Source organism: Heptranchias perlo, chromosome 26 (genome assembly GCF_035084215.1).
Source record: "Heptranchias perlo isolate sHepPer1 chromosome 26, sHepPer1.hap1, whole genome shotgun sequence".
Lineage (NCBI taxonomy): Eukaryota > Metazoa > Chordata > Chondrichthyes > Hexanchiformes > Hexanchidae > Heptranchias > Heptranchias perlo.
Window position 1 is genome coordinate 27,781,076 of NC_090350.1, and position 25,786 is coordinate 27,806,861.

The following is a 25,786-nucleotide window of genomic DNA, read 5'->3' on the forward strand; positions in this document are numbered from 1 at the left end:
CTTTCAGGCGTCTTTAAAGATGCATCATCAAACCTAAAGTTTATTCTGCAAATGTCCTTTTTTGCCAAGTAAGCACAAAATACAATGGCATAATTCATTTTAGAAAATATGATTGTATTACAAAGCCACCACAAAATTGGTTGTGAGTGATATATTTCATACTGACACAGCTTTGTATTCAACCTCCCTTTGCAAAAGGCATTGATTTTTCCTTTTAAAATAATCTGGAGCAAGATCACATTTTTGTAGCGTTTAAAAGCCTCACTATTACAAAGTGGCCTCAGTGGCAATGTTGCCGGTACTAAATGTGACATTTTAGATTCTATGTCTACCAAAGAAAAATTCCAAGACTATAATCAGCCCTTTAAAGTTAAAAAGAATATATATGTGTATTACAATAGCGTATGCAACTTAATATCTTTGTAACTGAGGAAAATTGTCACACCTGATCAGGAATGGAATTCCTGAGCATAACAAACTGAGGGAAAATCATAGAAATTTAAAGCCATACCAACAGGCTGTTCGGCTCATCAAGTCTGGTATTCTTTCTACATTAAATATTTAGTCTAATCCCACTCTCTTGCTTTGCTCATAATTTTTAATACTTTTTTTTTTCAAGCAAATATCTAATTCCCAGTTAAAACAATTTCTGGACCCTGCAAAAGTTTGTGCCAGAGAATTCCACACTCTAACCACTCTAAAGATTTTTAAAATAATTATCTTAAATTGGTACCCTCTCATTACACTCTTGCTAACCAGTGGAAATACTCCATCACTATTTGCTTTGTCATGAGCTTTCATAATCTTGAAGGCCTCTACCACGTCATGCCGTAACCTTCTCAAGTCTCTCTATGAAATAAAGCGGCTTATCAATTATATCAGCTCACTGAGTGTTTGCTTGGTCCACCTTCAAAGAGATTGAAGAAGCACTTGTGCGAAAGACACAAATAGCCATTACAGATCACAAGGAGTTGCTATTGTTACATCCCTTAGTTAGGGCTATGTGAGTCAATTTCTATAAAAGTAAGATGCTCAGACCATTTATGGGTGCAACTAACGCCTCTATGCCTCACCTGAATTTGTAACACGTCCTTACTTTTGTTTTCTGTAGATACCAAGGATTCTTTTTGCTTTTTTATGGCCTTATCTACTTACACTAACACCTTTAATGAGTTGCATATCTGTATACCAAGGCCCTTCTGCCCTTTTACTCCATTTAAAACTGATCTTTTAAGGAGTATTTCCTTTCCCTATTCTTAGTCCCAAAATGTATGACTTCACATTTTTCTGCATTGACTCCATCTGTCTCTCCTGTTAATCTATCTATATCCCCTTGCAGTCTTTCATAATCCTTGTCACAATTTGCCATATGTACCAATTGGTGTCATCAGCATATTTTGATATAAGCAAAAGTGGATCCAACATAGGCACCAGTGGAAGACCATTCATCACATCTTTGCAATCTGAGAAATTTCCTTTTTTCCCTACCCTTCACTTTCTGCCTTCCGACCACCTCTAATTAGATCCAAGGATTTTAAAAAATATTTATTCATAGGATATGGATGTACTCCAACCCCCTTGCAATAAAGGCCAACCTATCATTTGCCTTCCTTATTGCTTGCTGTATCTCCATTTTAACTTCCTGTGTTTTGTGTACAAGGACATCCAAATCCCTCTGAACACCAACATTTAACAGTTTCTTACTATTTAAAAAATATTCTGCCTTTCTATTCTTCCTACCAAAGTGAATAACCTCACATTTCCCCACATTATACTCCATCTGCCACCTTCTTGCCCACTCACTTAATCTGTCTATATCCCTTTGCAGACTCTTTGTGTCCTCCTCACAGCTTACTTTCCCACCTTGCTTTGTATCGTCAGCAAACTTGAGTACGTTACACTCGGTCCCTTCATCTAAATCATTAATATAGATTGTAAATAGATGAGGCTCCAGCACGATCCTTGCAGCACCCCACTAGTTACAGCCTGCCAACCTGAAAATGACCCGTTTATTCCTACTCTCTGTTTTCTGTCCGGTAACCAATCCTCTATCCATGCTAATATATTACCCCCATCTCATGAACCTTTATCTTGTATAACAACCTTTCATGTGGCACCCTATCAAATGCCTTTTGAAAATCCAAATATACTACATCCACTGGTTCCCCTTTATCTAACCTGCTAATTACATCCCCAAAAAACTCTTAATACACAATTTCCCTTTCATAAAACCATGTTGACTCTGCCTAATTATATTATGATTTTCTAAGTGCTCTGTTAGTGCATCCTTAATAATGGTTTCCAGCATTTTTCTGACCACTGATGTCAGGCTAACTGGCCTGTAGTTCCCTGTTTTCTCTCTCAACTGGCAAGGCCACATTTATTGCCCATCCCTAACTGCCCTGAGAGGGTGATAGTGGGCCTTCTCCTTGAACCACAACAGTCCTTTTAGTGATGGTACTCCCACAATGGCGTTATGTAGCAAATTCCAGGATTTTGACCTGGTGACAATATAGGAATGGCAGTATATGGCGTATGACTTGGAAGAGAACTTTGAGGTGATGTTGTTCCCATGATATTTGCTGCTTTTGTCCTTCTCAGCAATAGAGTTCATGGGGCTGGGAGTATTGTCGAAGGAAGCTTGGTGAGTTGCTGCAGTGCTTCCTGTAGATAATACATACTGCAGCCACAGTGCCCTGGTGTTGGGTGTAGATATTGAATTTAATGGGAGGGGTGCTGATTAAGTGGTCTGTTATGTCCTGGGTGAATTTGAGTTTCTTGTGTATTGTTGTATCCATGTATATTTAGTAATGGTGATCAGATTGGAGGTTGAGGGAATTGGTTGTGCCTTCTCTTGTTGAAGATGGTCATTGCCTTGCATTTATGTGGTGCAAATGTTACCGCAGATCCCATTTTGGGAAATAAAATTCAACCGCATTGTTTGCAAAGAGTGATCTTATAATGGTTGCATTTTGTATCAGTAAATGACAAAAATGAAACATTTGGCAGTTTGGGAGTCGTCAAATCTCTAGTTGACTGAACATTTATTAAGTGAATGTTGAAGATGTGGAGAAGACTATTTGTGCAAGAGTCACTGGTGTAATGATGTGAAAGGCTCCTCAACTGGAGCCTCACAAATCGTTTTCTTGGCTGGTCAATGTGGGTCACGAGCAGCATCCTCAGTCTCCTGTGTGTCCTCGACCTCAAGAGGCTTAGGGTTCTTCTTCTCTGAGTGCTCCATTGTTATTCCTCGTCCTCGAACACCAAAATTCTGCAGTAACCCATGATGTATGAGACTTTGACTGGGCTATATTGTTGGAAGGGAGAATGAATTGTAAAATAAAAGCATCGTGACTGTTGTGGGCAACGCATTCACCTGTGTGATCTTGTGCAAATGGTTACAGACTAGTTGTACGTAAATCAAGCAGAAGACATAAGGAATTCAGATCGATAGGAAACATAACGAATATGTCTGTGTGATTTTTGAGGTCTTGCTCACATTTTGTAACTGGTCATCGAAACTTTCGAAACTGGAAGGTTGGAATCTATGGGACTGCAAGTAATGTGACTGGTGGCGCGACTGGCACAGTAAACAGCCCATTGAATAAATTGAAATATTTCTTATATGACAGAACTATAAACTATTATCATACAGGGGTGATGACAAAGCTCAGTGATTACATCATGATCTTTACAGTATTAAAACAGATGTCATAAATTCATAAACAGTTAAATATTAATTTTTATACGTATGGGGTAATATTAAAATAGAATATAAAACGTTTTAGAAACGGCATCATTAAAGATGTTTTACATCCTACCTATTTCTCCTTAACTTTGCGCTCTGACGAGTTGTCGAATCGAAAGAAAAAGAGGCGTGCTGTCACTTTAAATGAACGCACATTTTGAATAAAGCACAACGACTTGCAGCAGCGCTGGCGCAAGTGGGCTTCCGTGGGGTAGCCTCCATTTTGGCTGTGAAGAGTAGTTTCTGGAAGGCAGGAGCCGCGAGTGTTTGGAGTCGCGCTGTCAGCGTCCTGCAGCTCTCTCACCGGCACAAAATGGGTGAGTAAAGGCTCGGGGGGGACGGACGGTTTGGCTGCCGTTGATATTTTTCCACTGTTTGGGTGGGTCGCTACATTGGTCTTTTAGCCCTTTTACGTTACTCGAGAGTCGATGGAAGCGCCGCCGCTGCTGTCAGGTATTGATTCCCCCCCCTCCCCCCTTGTGAGGGAGGATAGAGGCGAGACTGAGGTCGACGCTAGATCCGATCAACACGGCCCGGCCTGGCCGCAGGAGCCTGAGCTTTGCTCGGTAATCGAGGCCAGAGGAGTTGTCGAGTGAACCCCGGTGTGTAACGGGAGGGTAGCGGGGAAGGGGAATCCATCGTAGTGTGACTCAGCCACTGGGGCCTGAGAGATGTCGCACCGGGAAAGGGTGGAGAAATCATTGCGTCGGCACATTATCAGTATTAAAATCCAGGTGATTAGGGCTTCGTGTAACCGGACAACGGGGCAAAGTGGGATGTAGTCTACCTGCTCCCGGTCAAATTATTCCTTCTTATTTTTTGTTGTGTTAAGAGTGGTGAATGCGAGGTTTGATTTGTAATTGCGTTGTAATCTGAATGGGATTAGGAAAGAGGTACAGCGATTAATCTGGTTCCGTCCACTCAGTGTCCAGGAAATGGCTCAGGAGATTCGTTAAAACAAAATCTACTTTTCATAGGAAAGGTGTGTATTTTTCGGGAGGCGAATGATTGTACATAAAATTAATTTTATATTAAGGATTAGAATGGTAATCAAGGGTTGGACAATCAATTTCTGTATGATAAACGAATGTGGAAAATGAGGCATCTTTAGAACACCTGATCGTTTCTCACAAGATGATCGAAAGATTTTTTTTCACTTAAAAAAAATCACGACTTGATTATAATGTTTTTGGATAGGGCAGGGTGTGGGAGCTTCCGGCTAAATGCTGGGCCATGGATTTGCTGCCAATATAACGAAATATATTTTCAGGAGCGTTTCAGGTTGTTGGGAAGGTATAACTGACAATAAGAACTGGCGTCTTAGGTGAAATGTGTGCTTCCTGTGAATGTTTAGGATAAGTGCAGGAATTCCAGTAATTCAGTAGTTTTGAATTAATTTTGCATGATTGGACTATTGGCTGCAATATTTTTCTCTCTGTACAACACGAGAAAAGTAGAACCCTATTTCAGCAATTTCTGAAAACTGTTTCATAACTTCCAACTTTCCAAAACTCAGCCACCTGTATGCTATTCTGCACAAGGTGCATCTCTGCTCTGAACTCCCTCCCTCTCCTCCTCTCCCTGCAACTTCCTCTACTCTCCTCCTCCACCCCCCCCAACACTCTTCTCTCCTCCCTCCTCCACCCCCCAACACTCTTCTCTCCTCCCTCCTCCACCCCCCAACACTCTTCTCTCCTCCCTCTTCCACCCCCCCAACACTTCTCTCCTCCTTCCCCTCCACACCCCCCAACACTTCTCTCCTCCTTCCCCTCCACACCCCCCAACACTACTCTCCTCCTTCCCCTCCGCACCCCCATCTCCCTCTTCTCTCCTCCTTCCCCTCCGCCCCCCCAACTCCCTCTTCCCTCCTCCTTCCCCTCCGCCCCCCCCACTCCCTCTTCTCTCCTCCTTCCCCTCCGCCCCCCCAACTCCCTCTTCTCTCCTCCTTCCCCTCCGCCCCCCCAACTCCCTCTTCTCTCCTCCTTCCCCTCATCCCCCCCAACTCCCTCTTCTCTCCTTCCCCTCCAACTCCTTCTTCTCTCCTCCTTCCCCTCCGCACCCCCCTCCCCCCGATCATCCTCCCCCCCCCCTCCCCCCGATCATCCTCCCCCCCCTCCCCCCGATCATCCTCCCCCCCCTCCCCCCGATCATCCTCCCCCCCCTCCCCCCGATCATCCTCCCCCCCCTCCCCCCGATCATCCTCCCCCCCCTCCCCCCGATCATCCTCCCCCCCCTCCCCCCGATCATCCTCCCCCCCCTCCCCCCGATCATCCTCCCCCCCCTCCCCCCGATCATCCTCCCCCCCCCTCCCCCCGATCATCCTCCCCCCCCCTCCCCCCGATCATCCTCCCCCCCCCTCCCCCCGATCATCCTCCCCCCCCCTCCCCCCGATCATCCTCCCCCCCCCTCCCCCCGATCATCCTCCCCCCCCCTCCCCCCGATCATCCTCCCCCCCTCCCCCCGATCATCCTCCCCCCCTCCCCCCGATCATCCTCCCCCCCTCCCCCCGATCATCCTCCCCCCCTCCCCCCGATCATCCTCCCCCCCTCCCCCCGATCATCCTCCCCCCCTCCCCCCGATCATCCTCCCCCCTCCCCCCGATCATCCTCCCCCCTCCCCCCGATCATCCTCCCCCCCTCCCCCCGATCATCCTCCCCCCCTCCCCCCGATCATCCTCCCCCCCTCCCCCCGATCATCCTCCCCCCCTCCCCCCGATCATCCTCCCCCCCTCCCCCCGATCATCCTCCCCCCCTCCCCCCGATCATCCTCCCCCCCCTCCCCCCGATCATCCTCCCCCCCTCCCCCCGATCATCCTCCCCCCCCTCCCCCCGATCATCCTCCCCCCCTCCCCCCGATCATCCTCCCCCCCTCCCCCCGATCATCCTCCCCCCCTCCCCCCGATCATCCTCCCCCCCTCCCCCCGATCATCCTCCCCCCCTCCCCCCGATCATCCTCCCCCCCTCCCCCCGATCATCCTCCCCCCCTCCCCCCGATCATCCTCCCCCCCTCCCCCCGATCATCCTCCCCCCCTCCCCCCGATCATCCTCCCCCCCTCCCCCCGATCATCCTCCCCCCCTCCCCCCGATCATCCTCCCCCCCTCCCCCCGATCATCCTCCCCCCCTCCCCCCGATCATCCTCCCCCCCTCCCCCCGATCATCCTCCCCCCCTCCCCCCGATCATCCTCCCCCCCTCCCCCCGATCATCCTCCCCCCCTCCCCCCGATCATCCTCCCCCCCTCCCCCCGATCATCCTCCCCCCCTCCCCCCGATCATCCTCCCCCCCTCCCCCCGATCATCCTCCCCCCCTCCCCCCGATCATCCTCCCCCCCTCCCCCCGATCATCCTCCCCCCCTCCCCCCGATCATCCTCCCCCCCTCCCCCCGATCATCCTCCCCCCCTCCCCCCGATCATCCTCCCCCCCTCCCCCCGATCATCCTCCCCCCCTCCCCCCGATCATCCTCCCCCCCTCCCCCCGATCATCCTCCCCCCCTCCCCCCGATCATCCTCCCCCCCTCCCCCCGATCATCCTCCCCCCCTCCCCCCGATCATCCTCCCCCCCTCCCCCCGATCATCCTCCCCCCCTCCCCCCGATCATCCTCCCCCCCTCCCCCCGATCATCCTCCCCCCCTCCCCCCGATCATCCTCCCCCCCTCCCCCCGATCATCCTCCCCCCCTCCCCCCGATCATCCTCCCCCCCTCCCCCCGATCATCCTCCCCCCCTCCCCCCGATCATCCTCCCCCCCTCCCCCCGATCATCCTCCCCCCCTCCCCCCGATCATCCTCCCCCCCTCCCCCCGATCATCCTCCCCCCCTCCCCCCGATCATCCTCCCCCCCTCCCCCCGATCATCCTCCCCCCCTCCCCCCGATCATCCTCCCCCCCTCCCCCCGATCATCCTCCCCCCCTCCCCCCGATCATCCTCCCCCCCTCCCCCCGATCATCCTCCCCCCCTCCCCCCGATCATCCTCCCCCCCTCCCCCCGATCATCCTCCCCCCCTCCCCCCGATCATCCTCCCCCCCTCCCCCCGATCATCCTCCCCCCCTCCCCCCGATCATCCTCCCCCCCTCCCCCCGATCATCCTCCCCCCCTCCCCCCGATCATCCTCCCCCCCCTCCCCCCGATCATCCTCCCCCCCTCCCCCCGATCATCCTCCCCCCCTCCCCCCGATCATCCTCCCCCCCTCCCCCCGATCATCCTCCCCCCCTCCCCCCGATCATCCTCCCCCCCTCCCCCCGATCATCCTCCCCCCCTCCCCCCGATCATCCTCCCCCCCTCCCCCCGATCATCCTCCCCCCCTCCCCCCGATCATCCTCCCCCCCTCCCCCCGATCATCCTCCCCCCCTCCCCCCGATCATCCTCCCCCCCTCCCCCCGATCATCCTCCCCCCCTCCCCCCGATCATCCTCCCCCCCTCCCCCCGATCATCCTCCCCCCCTCCCCCCGATCATCCTCCCCCCCTCCCCCCGATCATCCTCCCCCCCTCCCCCCGATCATCCTCCCCCCCTCCCCCCGATCATCCTCCCCCCCTCCCCCCGATCATCCTCCCCCCCTCCCCCCGATCATCCTCCCCCCCTCCCCCCGATCATCCTCCCCCCCTCCCCCCGATCATCCTCCCCCCCTCCCCCCGATCATCCTCCCCCCCTCCCCCCGATCATCCTCCCCCCCTCCCCCCGATCATCCTCCCCCCCTCCCCCCGATCATCCTCCCCCCCTCCCCCCGATCATCCTCCCCCCCTCCCCCCGATCATCCTCCCCCCCTCCCCCCGATCATCCTCCCCCCCTCCCCCCGATCATCCTCCCCCCCTCCCCCCGATCATCCTCCCCCCCTCCCCCCGATCATCCTCCCCCCCTCCCCCCGATCATCCTCCCCCCCTCCCCCCGATCATCCTCCCCCCCCTCCCCCCGATCATCCTCCCCCCCTCCCCCCGATCATCCTCCCCCCCTCCCCCCGATCATCCTCCCCCCCTCCCCCCGATCATCCTCCCCCCCTCCCCCCGATCATCCTCCCCCCCTCCCCCCGATCATCCTCCCCCCCTCCCCCCGATCATCCTCCCCCCGATCATCCTCCCCCCGATCATCCTCCCCCCGATCATCCTCCCCCCGATCATCCTCCCCCCGATCATCCTCCCCCCGATCATCCTCCCCCCGATCATCCTCCCCCCGATCATCCTCCCCCCGATCATCCTCCCCCCGATCATCCCCCCCCCCGATCATCCCCCCCCCCCGATCATCCCCCCCCCCCCGATCATCCCCCCCCCCCCGATCATCCCCCCCCCCCCCGATCATCCCCCCCCCCCGATCATCCCCCCCCCCCGATCATCCCCCCCCCCGATCATCCCCCCCCCCGATCATCCCCCCCCCCCGATCATCCCCCCCCCCCAGATCATCCCCCCCCCCAGATCATCCCCCCCCCCCAGATCATCCCCCCCCCCCCAGATCATCCCCCCCCCCCCAGATCATCCCCCCCCCCCCAGATCATCCCCCCCCCCCCAGATCATCCCCCCCCCCCCAGATCATCCCCCCCCCCCCAGATCATCCCCCCCCCCCCCAGATCATCCCCCCCCCCCCCAGATCATCCCCCCCCCCCCCCAGATCATCCCCCCCCCCCCCAGATCATCCCCCCCCCCCCAGATCATCCCCCCCCCCCCCAGATCATCCCCCCCCCCCCAGATCATCCCCCCCCCCCCAGATCATCCCCCCCCCCCCAGATCATCCCCCCCCCCCCCAGATCATCCCCCCCCCCCCAGATCATCCCCCCCCCCCCAGATCATCCCCCCCCCCCCAGATCATCCCCCCCCCCCCCAGATCATCCCCCCCCCCCCCAGATCATCCCCCCCCCCCCCAGATCATCCCCCCCCCCCCAGATCATCCCCCCCCCCCCCAGATCATCCCCCCCCCCCCCAGATCATCCCCCCCCCCCCCAGATCATCCCCCCCCCCCCCAGATCATCCCCCCCCCCCAGATCATCCCCCGGCTTTTGTGCATGTTTCTCTCATCCCACCTCATCATTAATGGTAGAGTTTCAGCTAACTTAGCCCTACTTTCCAGAACTGCGTCTCCTCTTCCCCTTCTCTCTCCATCTTTTTAAAAAGCCTGACAATCTTTCTTCAAACAAGCTTTTGTTGCCCATCTCTGGCTGACTGGCCAATCCCTTAACTCTCTAAAACATCTTGGGACATTTTAAATTAAAAGCACAATATATTTGCAAATTGTCATTGTTTTCCATAAATTTAGATTTTATAAACCACTAAATGTGATGGCAGAAATGTGACCCTAACAAAAGGTGCAATTTGTTTTTGCACCATGTAAACAAGTTAGCTTAATGTCAATGGTAGGAAAGATAATGGAATCTTTACTCAAAGATGTAATAGAAAAACATCTAGAAAACAAAAATATAATAATCAGCACAGATTTAAGAAGGGAGAGTCATGCTTGACCAACCTTCTTGAATTCTTTGAAGACTTAACAGAAATAGTAGACAGGGGTAACGTAGTAGATGTAATATATTTGGATTTCCAAAAGGCCTTCGATAAGGTGCTGCATTGTAGACTCATGACTAAAGTCAGTGCATGTGGAGTCAGGGGACAGGTAGCAGAATGGAAAGCAAGCTGGCTCCCAAACAGAAAACAGAGATGGGTTTAAGGGTAGCTCCCAGACTGGCAAAAAGTGGGAAGTGGTGTTCCGCAGGGATCGGTGCTGGGATAACTTTGTTCACAATTTACATTAACCATTTGGACTCTGGAATCGGAAGTACAATTTCAAAATTTGTGGACGATACCAAATTGGTGGGTGTAGTTAGTACAAAGGAAGAATGCATCAAAATGCAAGAAGACATTAAACAGCCATTCTGTACGTTTATTAATTGGCAAATGAACTTCAATATAGATAAGTTGTGAGGTGGTGCATTTTGGTAGGAAGAATAAGGAGGCCACATACTGCTGGGATAGTAAGAGACTAAATGGGGTAGAGGAGCAAATGGATCTTGGGGTACAGATAAACAAATCGCTAAATGTGGCGATGCAGGTTAATAAGGGCATAAAAAAAAGACAAACCAAACAGGGGTTCATGTCTAGAGGGATAGAATTGAAAAGCAGAGAAGTTATGTTAAACTTGTATAGAAGCGGATAGACCACACTTGGAGTACTGTGTATAGTTCTGGTCCCCCTACTATAAAAAGAGATAGCGGCATTGGAGAAGGTACAAAAAAGATTCACAAGGATGGTACCAGAACTGAGGATATACTTGGCAAGGCTGAACAGTCTGGGGCTCTTTTCTCTAGAAAAGAGAAGACTGAGGGGTGACCTGATAGAGGTCTTTAAGATAATGAAAGGGTTTGGTGGAGTGGATGCAGCGAAAATGTTTTCAGTTTTGGGGGTTTTGAAAACTAGAGGTCATAAATACAAGAAATTCATTAATAAATCCAATAGGGAATTTAGGAGAAACGTCTTTACCCAAAGGGTGGTAAGAATGTGGAACGTACGACCAGGGAGTAGTTGAGGCAAATAGCATAGATGCATTTAAGGGGAAGCTAGATAAGCACGTGAGGAAAAAAGGAATGGAAGGATATGCTGATAGGGTTAGGTGAAGCACAGAGGGAGGATGTTTGTGTGGAGCATAAATGCCTGCATAGACCATTTGGGCCAAATGGCCTGTTTCAGTGCTGTAGACTTGATGTACGTATTTGGTGATATAATTTAAAGTGGGAGCCGTGTTCTTTAGATGATTGTAGTATATTTTCTATAACAGCTTAATTCTGGTGCATTTCCTAATTTTTACAAAAAATCTCTATCCCTTATGTAGTTAGCTTTCTAGATGCTATTTTGAGCAAATTATTTATTTGAACACTGTATTTCTGCATTGTATTAAAGCACAATTCAAATTTAAAAGTTACTTTCTTTTTACTCCTTTTCCCTACTCTGTACTAAAATGGACAATCATCTATCTGTTTTTGGGGTTTAAATAAAAATTGGAAGCCATAACTCCAGGTTTCTGTTTTGTTTAGCAATCAAAAATGGTGGTCACTATTCAAGTAAGCCCAGTACTCGGAATAACAAATTAATGTTATGTTAGGACAGAACCATTGGGACTGAACAAAATTAGAGACTTTGTGGTTGAAATGCTAATTGTAAACAATTTTACAACACCAAGTTATAGTCCAGCAATTTTATTTTAAATTCACAAGCTTTCGGAGGCTTCCCCCTTCCTCAGGTGAACGATGTGAAATGCTAATAAATGCTAATAAATTACGAAATGCTAATGGCAGAGGAATCCACCAATGTATTGCTGTTCTGCCGTTTGTCCAATGTTTGTTTACCTTGTTACAACTTCACTTGATTAAATGAGATAAATGAAGCTTTGAAGATGCAGATTAGAAAACACATCATACGAAGATTTCACGCTTCAACCTTATCTATACAAATAGCACCACAGGGAAGGTGAACTACACTAGAAATAGTCCACCAGCATGCTGCCTTGTCTGCGCATTTGGATCTAGGTAGCTCACTGTCTGCCTTGCGGCTGCAGTATAGGAATATGGGCATGATCCATAAGGAGGTACAAGGATTGGTACTGCAGAGAGGTTACTTCAGCTCTAGTTGCTAATTTGATTACGCGAATAACTGCCTTCTTCCCCCTCCCAAAACACACATTACAAAGTCTCATGGTTCTCACTAAATGTGGCCAGTCAACATTTGCAATCAGAGACATTTATTTTAGTTTACAATGTGTTCTAATATATAATGTAATTTTCAATGTTTTTTTTAAAAATGTGCTTGCTACTGAGAAACAGACTACAATATTAAATTCTTCAAAAGTTTTAACCCGTAAAATACCAGAAAGTCCCTTGGGTGGCCATCTTTTTATATAGATTTCACCTGATAAATAATCTTCAATGTGGTAATTAATGTGATGCCAGGAGTAGTTTTATCATTGTAATATTAATTAATCTTAAATTGTGTAGTTTATTCACTTGAGTTTTTGAACATCAATGTTTTGCTTCTGTAACAGTACTAAAATGGTTGCTCAGAGCAATAGACATGTCACTGAACCTCACTTCCCTAGCGTGAACGATGTTGTTTTCTGAATAAACCCTTGGAACTTTCCAGATTATACTTGCCTTTGACATAACATTTTCAGAATAAGTGTATGGCCAATTCAGATAAGTGATTCAGAAATGGTAGAGCATTTCTCAGGAAACTTAATTAGTATCTCTTGGAACTAGTAGACCAAGTATTGGCTATCTTGTCTTGTTGTAGTGGAAATGTGTTGGACTTGCATACTGGAAATGATTTAGGTTTAAGTTGCCTTATGTAATCAAGGGTTTGGATAGTTGCTTCACGTAACTATCGGGTTACCTTGTTTCGGGTGTAGGTGTATAATATTCTGGAATTCATTTTCATATATACAGAAGGGGTTGAAACCTGATCTATACAAACTGAAATTCTATCAAGAATTCGTTAGCTCGATTTTTACATAGCTCAGAAATGTAATAGATGTGATCAGCTCCCTTTATAAATGAGTCACAATCGCTACGTCAGTTGAGTATTTGTATACGTGGAGTAAAATTTGTATCAAACACTGATAAATGCTTCGTTTTCATTGCTGAAGTTGACATGGTTAAAGACAGATTAAAAATATAACTTGTTTTGCAGAGAATTGTGACCTTGAGCAATTAAAAATTAACCTTTGAATGTTTTTATTAGTAATATATAGTCCATTATAAGCTTTAAATGGTCTTAGAAAATGTAAATGTGGAAGGCTTTCCTAGGATCATTAGCATAGTGACAAGCAGTGATCTACCATTTATCTTTTTTTGCAATTTATATCACTATGAAGTAATTCAGGTCTCACTGTGGACTTGGGTTGTTGCTGCGATAGCAGACTGACAGACTATTTATTCTTGAATACCGAGAATGGGAGATTTGGTTGACTTGTAGTAACTGAAAATGTAAACTGTTGAAAAGATTTGCGTAGTTTTATCGGGCTATTAATTTCTCGATCAATCGCAACACAAAGTACATTGGAAGAAATAATCTACCATATAGAGATGATCTAGTTTTTTAAAGAAAGGAAAAACTTGCAATTGTTTAGCATTGTTCATGTCCTCATGACCTCACAAAGCACTTCACAGTAATTAATTACTTTTGAAGTGTAGTCACTGTTATGTAGGCAAATGCAAGCAGCCATTTCACACAGCAAAATCCCTGAGATGAATGACCAGTTAATCTGTTTTTGGTGGTGTTGGTTGAGGAATGAATGTTGGCCAGGATATCAGAAGAATTCGCTTCTCTTCTTTGGGACAGAGTGCCATGGAATCTTTTATATCTACCTGATCATACAAACAGGGTCTTTTTTTTTATCATTCTTCAGGAGGTGGGCATCGCTGAGAAGGCTGGAATTTATTACCCATCCCTAGTTGCCCTTGAGAAGGTGGTGGTGGGCTGCCTTCTTGAACCGCTGCAGTCATGTGCTGAAGGTACTCCCACAATGCTGTTAGGTAGGGAGTTCTCGGATTATGATTACGTTATAATGAAGGAACGGTAATTAATATATGTCCAACAGTAATATATAATTAGTGCCTGGGAGTAATTCAGCTTGGAGGAGGGCTTATTTTCTATTTTTTTTATATTTGTAAAACCTGCATATTAATACAGATGGATTGAGTAGTACACAGGGCAAATCTGTGGCAGTATTTTGGATGTGAGTAATGGCTGTCTACACTTGTACGTTTGATTGCATAAACTTGAACTTTTTCAATCTGGTTTTGACAGTATTAGATTGGTTGCTCCAATAGCAGCTTGATATCAATAAATCTAACCTCCCTAGTTCAGATTAGATTACTTTCTGAATAAATCCTTGCTGCTTTCAAAACTGTACATGTAATTGGCATAATATCTGCAGAAAAGATGCATATTAATTTGACATAACCCAATTCAGATTCGTGATGCAGTAATGATATACCATTTCTGAAAAGGGTTAAAGGGAAAAAGATGACCATTGACCTTGCATAGCATATAAATCTTCCGACATTTAGAATGTGAGGACAAATGTGGTATTGGTGCAAGACTATCTATCTGAATTATATTCCAGAGAATAGACTGCAGTCAGAGTGACCTGGATGAGCCAAATGGTATTTCCTTATTTGTTTTCTGTGTAACTTCCTGGCAGTGATGGTTTGGATTTATTTGAAGCCAAACTCGATAACTAGAAACCCCACTTCCCTACTCAAAAAAAAATCATTAAATTGTCAGCATTTAGTTTTTTAAAAGCTGTCTGGCTTTTGTATCCTGATTTCAGCTGAGGAGCTTGGTATTCTTCTGCATTGCTTCTATTTAGTGTCCCAACAACAACTCATTAAGACAGCTAGCTGAGATGATGGGGGCAAACCTCCAATCTGGTCATTTCATGGTGATGTTTTTGGTACTCTGGTGTGTTATGCTACTTGGCTGCATACTGAAGATTACTAGTTTTAGTTTTGCATGTTTTTCATTGAGAAACCAGGGTGAAGATCTATAGAACAGGACTCCATCAAGGTTGAATCAAGTGTTTTTATAAAAACAAAGACTAGGTAAATCAGGAAGTAGTGTTTAATTGCTGCCACGCCTTGGTTTTGAAAACTTGAATGTTTCCCAAAATCTCAAAATGACTACATTAAGTTGAAGTAGGGCCCTAACTTTTGATTTCAATATGGTGGGGATGTGAAACAGCATAATTGGAGCTTAAAAGGAATGAGAAAATCTGAAAGGAACACTGATATAATATACATGTAAAATAAAGACAAAGCTTGGAGGCTGGAAGTGAGCAGGGGCTTGCTGTTGGGAATGCTAAATTTTATTGCGCACTGGCACAGAAAGTCATTGTTAAGCAGCAGCTTTAATACTTATCATGCATTTCATTCACTTGTGATCCAATTGATTGGAATTTAACTTGAAGCACCTCATGCATTTTTCATCTAATAATTGCTGATGAGATCATTTTTCATTTCTGAAATATGGTAGAAATGAAATCTCCAGTAATTTTGCTATGCTTTTTTTATACCAATAATGTGAAGAAATAAGTTTTTATTGTCTTTACATATCAATTATGGCCAAATTAAAATTCAGCATTTTTTTAACAAATTCAATAGGAATTGATGGGCCTATTTTAATATGATGGCACTTGCATTAAAGAAATGAGAATCAAAGGAAATTTCCTAATTAGTCTGGTGTCAGTCCCTGAGAGTTGTTAATTACACTTTTCAAAAACATTTAACTATGCACTGGAGAATTCCAGCACACATTAAATGCAGGGCATAAGTAATGAAGCTTTCGTTGCAAATGATTTCTACTGTGACTGCAGGTTGTCAATGTAGTTCACACAAAAAACGGCCCCAATTGTCTTGCCTACAGTACTCACAACCGACACCATGAAAAACGGATTATCTGCTCATTCATTCATTCGCTGTTTGTGAGACCTTGCTGTGTGCATATTTGCCTATGTAAGTTTACCTTGACCTCTCTGTAGTTGTCGACAAGATCGACCACACCGTTGTCCTCCAGTGCCACTCCTGTGTTGTTCAACTCAGTGGGACTTTCCTCGCTTGGTTCAATTTGTGCCTATTTTATCGAAACCAGAGCATCTCTAGCAATGGCTTCTCTTCCTGTCCCGCACCTTGGCCCCCTCTTCCTCATCTATTTGTTGCCTTTGGGTGACATCGTCTGCAGATATGGCGTCAGCTTCCACATATACACTGACCCTTACCTCCAGTTTGCTGGATCAACGTTTAGCTGGAGGAAATTGTGGCTTCTCCAAGACTGGATGTTGGACATACTATCTTGATAGCACAGAGGCAATGGAGGGGTTGAAAGATGTAGTGGAGAGGTAGAGAGACAGTTTAAGGAGGTTGAGAAAGGAGCATACACCACGGTCATAGAGAATGTTGTTGATGACTTAGTTTGTGTCAGCCCTGGCTCAGTGGGTAATACCAGCTTGGCTCAGTGGTAACAATATCAAAGAAGATTGTGGGTTCAAGCCTCACTGTGGATTTGAGCACTTAATTGGGGCAGATAGTGTAGTCCGGAAGGTATGCTGCACTGTTGGATGTGCCCTCTTTTGGATGAGAAGTTAAACTGAAGTCACATCTGCCTATCCAAGTTGACATACAAGATCCCCTACTACTTTTTGGAAGAGCAGGGACTTCTCCAAATATCCTGGCTAACATGCATTTGTTGTGTTTTTTAAGTAGTTGCTAATATTTTTAATAGAAGTACCCCTCATAGGCAACAGACGAGAGGTAAATGGTCAGCTGTCTTATTGAGAAGGCATGTGATTGTCAAGGCAGAGTGTTATGGCGTTGCATGCTGTTGGAAAGAACTTACAAAATTCTGATCAGATGAATGGAAATGTTAGTGCTAAAGCAGGTTGGAGGCAACATAATCTACTTGAAACACTGGTCAAGAAAATAGACTTAAATAAATGCAAGTTGTAGTAGTATCTGGTCCAAATGGTTGAACTGTGCTTATACCTCTTACAGTTTACTAATGTAAAACCCCACCCAATTTACCCAAACCATATTGAGTATCATTTGTCACTTCATCACCTGGTACCCATCAGAGATTGACTTGTTTGGACCTTCGGGCTATTGAATGACTTGAGTGATTTATAAAATGATTTACCAATTGTAAACATCTTGGTGACCTAGTTACCAGAAATGTGTTGATTTAGGTAATAGCCTGTTTCATTTAGAGACGATCTGGAAGGCTGTAGATATTAGCCCTTAACTGAAATGTTTCTTGTGACTCTTCATGCAACTAACCAACAAATACTTTATTCAACCAAAAATTGGTCAGCCACTATATATAGGACTGTGGACTTTAATGTAAAGTCAGATGAGAATAGGCCTTTTGGCCTATCAAAGCTCACCCATCTACCACGGTAGCTTTCCCATCATCACATCTAATTGTATTTTGAATAATAGCAATATGTTTGCTACTCACTCCTGGCTTACAATATATTTCTAACAGTCAATTAGTAAAGATATTTTTCCTGATAACTTGAATATTTACATTTCATTAACTTGTGTTCGCTAGTCCTATTTTCTTGACTTAGATTAAAATAATCTGTTTAACTTGCTTATATACCATTAATTTGCATATGTTTTCAAGTTCCTGAACTCCTCAAATCACCTTTCAGATAATAAATAAATTTCTGTGCAGTGCAGATGCTGAGTCCTCATTGATGTTCGCTACAGTGAACTCCACAGCAGGCCAAGTGATGTGTGCAATTTTATTACCGTGTGGAATTTTTGAATTAGAGGAGAAAATTGAGGTGAAGCTGCAGCAGATATGTGTTCCTGGCTTAGATGTTTGTCAGTTGCATCTCTGTTGGGGGAGCTCTGACATGGAGTACTAGTCATGGCTTTGGATTGTACCGAATCTGCAGTATTGTCACTCATTGGGCAGGGATACAGGCGTTGCAGAATCTTCAGGAGGTTGGTGAAGAGTTGAGCTAAGCATTTTTTTAAACTTAGTATTTCAAAAGCTTTTCCAGTTTAAAAAAAGTTAAAAATGCCAGTACAGTGCTGTCAAATTAGATTATTTGCTCTGCATTAATAGATCTGTACTGTACAGAGTTTCAAGCAACAATATACAATGTGGCAGAAGACTTCAAAACCTCATACCATCAGGTAATTTTAACTTGATATTGGAGCAGGGACTTGCTCAAAGTGACTTCAAACTATCAAGGTACACAACAGTGGCCAGACTATTACATAAATCCACCTTTGTTCTCATTGACTTTCAATCCGTACATATTGCCAAAAGCTCAAGATGTGTTTTAATATTGTTACCTTTTAGCCCGGTGTCAGACACTATCGAAGCAAACTCATCATCGACTGGTTATATGTTGACGTTTGGACTACTTGTGAAGATCTGAATCAATATAATTTGCCATAGGATATTACATTTTTAAAAAATAATTTCTATCAGTAGAATGAATGATCAAATCATAGAATGTTACAGCGTAGAAAAGGGCCATTCGTTCAATGAAGTCTGCATTTGTGTTTTTCTGCACAGGACACCTGGTCTAATTCCACTCCTACTCTCTCCATACTGTTTATAAATTTTATTTTTAAAGGAGACTTGAAAAACTATTAAAAACCTCCTTCAACAAGAGAAAATTCCAAATTCTAACTGCCGTGCAAAGAATTTTCTCTTTTTCGCTCTGCTCCTCCCCTCCCATGCAAGATTATTTTGTAGCAAATTCTGAGCCATTGAATTTAAATAGCAATGCAAGGCATATTTTGTCCAGTAATTTGTTTTATTAAATCCTAAGTAGAATACAGTTAATGTGTTCAACTGTTGAACAAAGCGTTTCCTTTTATTACAGTACTTTTTGAGGTAAACTTTTTTAGAAGAGAATAGTTAACACCGTTGCCCTTTCCCATTGCTGCAGAGATACCCATTGGCTGCACCACTTCTGAGTTGCCACTGTGTTCACTGTGGTGTATTCTAATTATATTTCCAGAAAATTGTGGTCTAAATTCGCCACTGGAGGATTGGGGAGCATGAAGATGGTGTTGTAATTTATGCCTTTCTTCTCCAATATCGCCATTGGAGCGATATTTGCATTGTGTTGCATTTCACTGTTTAAAAATTATCTTTTTCTTTAGAAACCACGGCTAGTCCAGCAAAAGAAAACTATAGAATGAATCGTTACAAGAACAAAGCATTAAATCCTGAGGAGATGCGCAGGAGAAGGGAGGAAGAAGGTATTCAGCTACGGAAACAAAAGCGAGAGCAACAGGTATGCCACTACAGTTAATTTATGTCACTTTATTTACCATTTTTCCATCTATCCTTTGCAAAGGCCTTTAATGGAAGAGCAGCCCTTTTTAATTCTTTCAATTTGTGAAGCAGTATAGCAAACCAAATTGAACATTTTTGCTGATTTGAGCCCTGGTGAATTGCTCACTAGGCTCAAGTCTGAGTTGCTATTTTTGTGCAATCCTAAATCGCTGATTAGACTCTAGCTAGTTCATCATCCTCCCCACCCCCACCAAATCTGGAGAATAAGCAAACTCCACACTCTAGTGTTCATTCATCCATTTGTTCATTTCCTATTTGTGGAACCTTGTCTGCAAGTTGGCTTCTGTTTTTGTGTACTTAACAACAGTGACTGACTTTAAAAGTAATCAATTGGTTGTAAAGTGCTTTGGGGTGACCTAAAAATGTAATATGGCACTATGTAAATGTAAGGTTATTAATTTTTTAAAAGCTAGGAAGTTATGGGTGGAAATTTAGTATTCAGTATTCAGTAAAAAATTGTTTTTTTTGCACACATTCATTTAGTATCATTTACTAATTGTATGGCTAAATGTTTTTCATGCAAATATTAAAATCAGGAAAAAATGTAAATTTTATTTGGGGTCAACAGTGAATTTTAAAACATTTTGACATTCTCCCAATCAAGGGCTCATGCCTAGGCATTGCATTTAATTCAAGCCCAGCTTTGAATTAAATTCATTTGATGTTGGAGACCATTTGGATATGGCATAGTGGCAAATGCTAATAAGACTCTGGTTGTAGAGAGATAGGAGAAAATGGGAACTATGGGAATTCCAGTAAGGGGGTGTGGAACCTGCAGGTGGGCTATCACAGAAATAGGAGAGTGTAGTAAAGGAAAATCTACTTTTGTAACTTTTAGGATGGAGAGAAAAGCTACAGACCACATTCATGCAAACTCCATGTGCAGTTAGAAAAAGTACACAACCAACTCTTGCAGTACAGTTGCAAGATTGTGACATATTGCACAAATGAGCAATTCTCTCAATTTGGGGGGCGGGGGAAAAGATTTAAAAACTGATTATTAATCGATTTTAAATTGGCAAACTTATTGCCCCCAAACTGGTGTACAAAGTAGAAATGAAGAACCTTGTGCATAACGATTGAGAAGTCCTTGGGACACTGAGTTGCTCCCTAAAACTGTTACACCATAATTCTTGGGAAAATTATTATCCCATCCTTTTACCTGCCATCTCATCCTTTTGGATCATGACAGAGTTCCACATTATTATTTTATGAAACAGCAAGCCTTATTAGAAACTGCTGAGATTTGATGCAAAGTATTATTGTTCTTCCCCAGCTTTTTAAAAGGAGAAATGTAGAGCTTATCAATGAAGAATCTGCCATATTTGAAAGCCCTCTCATGGATTCATATGTCAGCTCTACTGCAGCAGGGGTAAGAACTATATGATGTATGACTCATGTTAATGAATGTTGGTAGTTTAATTAATCATCTTCACAGTAATATAGTAGTTAAAGTACTGAATTAACAACTCCGAAGTTGAGTTCAAATGACAAGTTGTGAAATTGAGTTCAATAAGTCTTGTAATTTGTGGGCTAGCATGAAAACAAATGACCGTGAAATCTGCTGGGTTGTTTTAATTTTTTTCAACTGCGCTCTTCAGGGAAGGAAGCCTGCTAATGCGGTGTGTGGCCTCAATGTGACTCTAGTTCACACCACTGGCCAGCTTATAATACTTCCTCAGTAGCCTATCAAGCTGCTTATTTCTACAAACAATTGCTACTAGTGGTTCAAAAAGAATGCTCACTACCATCATCTTAAGTCAACAAGTGATGGGCAGTGTCGTCCACATCCAAAGAACATTAAAAAAAAATTAAGCATCAAATTTCACTGGCTTAAAAAGTGCAACTTACTGCGTGAGCTTAGAAAAGCTACATAAAGGCTTTTCTGTTTGCGGTAAAATAGATGGAAAGACAAAGGCTGACATTAAGAAATGGTGGCAATTGTGGTTAAACATTTTTTAAGAGGAGTCCTGGTAAAAAATCATGACCGTATAGACAGATAATGGTAAAACACTGAAGCTTGTATTATTTAGTTGCACATATTTCCTTTTCAGTTTTTTTTTGTTCTCAACCTGATGCAGTTGGGTCCACATAAAGGGATAAAGCTTAATCATAATTCATGTCATATTTCTTGACAGGTGATTTTATCTAGATTTTCTGTAGTTGTGTATGAGTTTGCAGTACCAAGCTGGGTGCAGGTCCAGACTTAGGCTAACAAAATTTTTACAGTATTTGTTTCCTGTAGAGCATTTATGTCTTACTGGATTGTTATGAAAGAAATGCTGCTGTTTGTATCTTTAAAATTGTATTTCCAATTCAGGAGGGTGTGATCACAAGGGAAATGGTACAGATGCTTTTCTCTGATGATACTGAGCAGCAGCTAGCCACCACTCAAAAATTTCGAAAATTGCTTTCCAAAGGTAATAAAATTTCATGCTTTCTTCAGTTTTCAGTTGGATGATGTCAAAATTTGCGAACTGAACAATAGTTTTCAGATCAGTAGCTCATGCAAAAGGACTTTTATATACTTTATGAAGTGGAAACCTTGCTGAATTTAATTTAAAGGTGATTGTTGTTTGTGTTGACAGTCCACCCTGTCAACCATGGCACTACATCGAGATCACTTATTTTTAACTGAACACGTCACATATGCCTTTGTTGTCTAAAGAACCGTAAGCTGGATTCCAGGTTTTTTCTGAAATTGCAACTTTCAGAACTAGAGGTTTGCAACAAGAGAGGAAACCATTCCAACCGTCATGTTGGTGCTGGCTGTTTGCTCGAGCAATCAAAAAGTAATCCCACAACGTCATTTTCTTCCAAATCATGAACTTTGAAATGCTTCTTGTGAAACCATTTTTAAGTACTGATTTCATGAATGTTTTGCTCATAAGAGAATTGTAGCAAATAATCCAGTTTACCCCGTTTTATTAAAACAATCCACTGTCATTGCTGATGGTTTACTTGCTCATCTTCAGTTGAGAGGATGGAAGCTGCTGATTTTTAAATGACCTGGCCTGCGTTCCTCCTATGATCTGATGGATGTGCGTCTGGTCTTAACAGACTATTGCTTTTGCTTCCATTGATATTTGAAGTACGCTACTTAGCAACCTAACCAAGAGGTAGGAAGAGTTAACTGTCAGTTGTATTTAAATGAGTTAACTCTTATTAGAATTCAGAACTCCCTGCTTAAATTGATGAACTATAAATCAGTGCTCCTTCTGACTGAACATTAACCTTAAATTGGTGGATTTAATTGTGCTTTTTTAAATACATAATGAGGATCAATGGTTTACATAAAATAAGTGCTTTCAGGACTGACTGGCCCAAGACACACACACACAGTTTGTCTGATATAAATGATTGGTCCTGGTGTGTATTCTGATTTATACAACACATGTAGTACAATATGTAAAGTTAATGCATAATGTATAACATTTTCTATTTCTTTCGACAAGTGGGTAAGTTCACCACTGGTGAATTACTGAGGCGTACAGCTCAAGAAGGACTTGGGTTCGCTGCTGTCTGTCTAAATTAAGTGATCTTAATTGGGATGGGATCAGCATCCTGCAGTTAACCTCAAAAGCTTGTCCTTGAGAGCAGAAAAATCAGGCAGGGCTTTCAAATGTTTATGTATGCCTTTGTTCCCTCCAGACACTCATTTTATTTTCTTCTCTCCTCTCTTGGCCAGCCTTCCATTCTCCACCCTCCCCAAACTTCATCTCATCCAGAACTCTGCTGCCTGTATCCTATCCCTCATGCCTGTCCTTGCTAAATTGCTTTGGCTCCCAGATTCCTGACATCTGATTTCATATTCTCATCCTTCTGTTTAAATCTTTCCATGGCCTCCCCCCTCCCTATCTCTGTAACCTGCAGACCTCCAATCCCCCATCCCCCAAATTTTCCATGCCTCTGACTCTGGCCTCTTCTTTCAATAACCCCCTTCCCCATTTGCATTACCATTGGGGGTCACACCTTCAGCTGTCTAATACAACTCTTTGGAAATCCCTCCCTCCACTCTTGACCCCTCTTTCCTCTTTTTAAGATCCCCCTTGAGTTCAACATTTGACTAAGCTTTTAATCACCCGTCCTAAACTCTCCTCCGGCTCAGTATCTGATTTTTCCTGAAGCGTATGCGCAAGGTCTTGGGATGTTTGCTATGTCAAAGCACTATATAAAGGCACATTGTTGTTGCTGCTGCCACCCAATTACTGCAATTAGATGTTAATTCTGGGATTATGCATGTGGATTTGTTTCATTTTTAATAAGGAATTGTACTCCGTGACTGTTGCTCAATGTCGAGGGAGAAAGAACATTGTTTTGTATCTGTGTCGTGATAGTTTTCTGAAAGGTTAAACTTCCTCTGTTTTCATTAGTACAACATCATCTACCCCTGAGGGCAGCCTGTTGCATTGCTGTGAAGTCTCAAGCCTTTTAAGAGATGTGTAATTGGGTCAGATTTTTTTTTTCCTGACGTGGGTGATATTGGAACCTCAGCACAGTGAGAATCAAACCAGACACCTGCCACTGTGCTAGTTATTAATTGACCAGTATTTTAAGAATATAAGGTCTAAAATTGTGCAGTCTGGCTAGCCAAGTCGAAGGCTTAATGCCTCTTATACCTCTTAATCCCTCCATTTGCCAAAAAACATCTAGCTGCCCTTTGAATTTTCAAATCTGATTCTGTCTCCTTGGGCAGTCTTTTTGCACATTCACCACCCTCTTTGTGAAGTACTTAAATATAAATTGTCTGTTTACCTTCCTCTTCTGGGGTTGAGTATTTGTCCCTTGGCCATAGATTGTGATTTTGTCAAATAATGTATTGGGATTCAGTTTATCCATATTTCTTGGAATCTTGAAAACCACTAAGGTTTCCGCAAGCCACATCTTCACAGTTTACTTAGCGTCCTTAGGTGCTTAATCTCCAGCATTAGTCCAGTTGGCCTCCTCCCCACAGTAGTCTCTGGACAGGAACTGTACACAATACTCTTTGGGCAAATGGCAGTGCTCTGTACAAGCTCATTGTTACTCATTGGGACTTCTATTCCTCTAGTTTGCATCCCGAGATTTTATCATCTTTAGTTAAGATCTAAAAAAGGGAACAAGAGGGGCAAAGAGAGACCGAGACTAGATTAGTTCCTAACATTAAAGGGAACCCGAAGTCGTCTTTAAACATGAAAGGATAGTCAAGGGAAGGGTGGGACTGATTAGGGACAAAAAAATCATCTGGTGGATGCAGAGGGTATGGCTGAGGTACCAAATGAATACTTTGTGTTCGTCTTCACTAGAGAAGAGGATTTTTAAAAAATTTGTTCATGGGATGTGGGTGGTGTTGGCAAGGTCAGCATTTATTGCCCATCCCTAATTGCCTTTGAGAAGGTGGTGGTGAGCCGCTGCCTTGAACCGCTGCAATCCGTGTGGTGAAGGTTCTCCCACAGTGCTGTTAGGTAGGGAGTTCCAGGATTTTGACCCAGCGACGATCAAGGAACAGCGATATATTTCCAAGTCGGGATGGTGTGTGACTTGGAGGGGAATGGACAGGTGTTGTTCCCATGTGCCTGCTGCCCTTGTCCTTCTAGGTGGTAGAGGTCGCGGGTTTGGGAGGTGCTGTCGAAGAAGCCTTGGCGAGTTGCTGCATTGCATCCTGTGGATGGTACACACTGCAGCCACTGTGCGCCGGTGGTGAAGGGAGTGAATGTTTAGGTGGTGGATGGAGTGCCAATCAAGCAGGCTGCTTTGTCTTAGATGGTGTCGAGCTTCTTGTGTTGTTGGAGCTGTACTCATTCAGGCAAGTGGAGAGTATTCCATCACACTCTGACTTATGCCTTGTAGATGGTGGAAAGGCTTTGGGGAATCAGGAGGTGAGTCACTCATTGCAGAATACCCAGCCTCTGACTTGTTCTTGTAGCCACTGTATTTATGTGGCTGGTCCAGTTAAGTTTGTGGTCAATGGTGACCCCCAGGATGTTGATGGTGCGGGATTCGGTGATGGTAATGCTGTTGAATGTCAAGGGGAGGTGGTTAGACACTCTCTTGTTGGAGATGGTCTTTGCCTGGCATTTGTCTGGCGCGAATGTTACTTGCCACTTATCAGCCCAAGCCTGGATGTTGTCCAGGTCTTGTTGCATGCGGGTACGGACTGCTTCATTATCTGAGGAGTTGCAAATAGAACTGAACACTGTGCAGTCACCAGCGAACATC

At 44.8% G+C, this 25,786-nt stretch overlaps 1 protein-coding gene across 2 annotated transcripts in view; it reads left to right on the forward strand.

Annotated features, from left to right (window-relative positions):
• The first annotated feature begins 3,967 nt into the window (after positions 1-3,967).
• LOC137342616 (importin subunit alpha-7) overlaps positions 3,968-25,786 on the forward strand; it is a 41,917-nt gene continuing 20,098 nt past the window's right edge. Inside the window, exons 1-5 of one of the 2 annotated variants that reach the window (XM_068006637.1) lie at positions 3,998-4,065; positions 14,115-14,241; positions 19,393-19,526; positions 20,865-20,960; positions 21,909-22,008. In XM_068006637.1, coding sequence (XP_067862738.1) covers positions 14,232-14,241; positions 19,393-19,526; positions 20,865-20,960; positions 21,909-22,008 — 340 coding nt within the window. In that variant the 5' untranslated portion in view covers positions 3,998-4,065; positions 14,115-14,231. Of the gene's footprint in view, positions 4,066-14,114; positions 14,242-19,392; positions 19,527-20,864; positions 20,961-21,908; positions 22,009-25,786 lie in introns of both variants that reach the window. The other variant, XM_068006638.1, reaches the window with a different exon arrangement.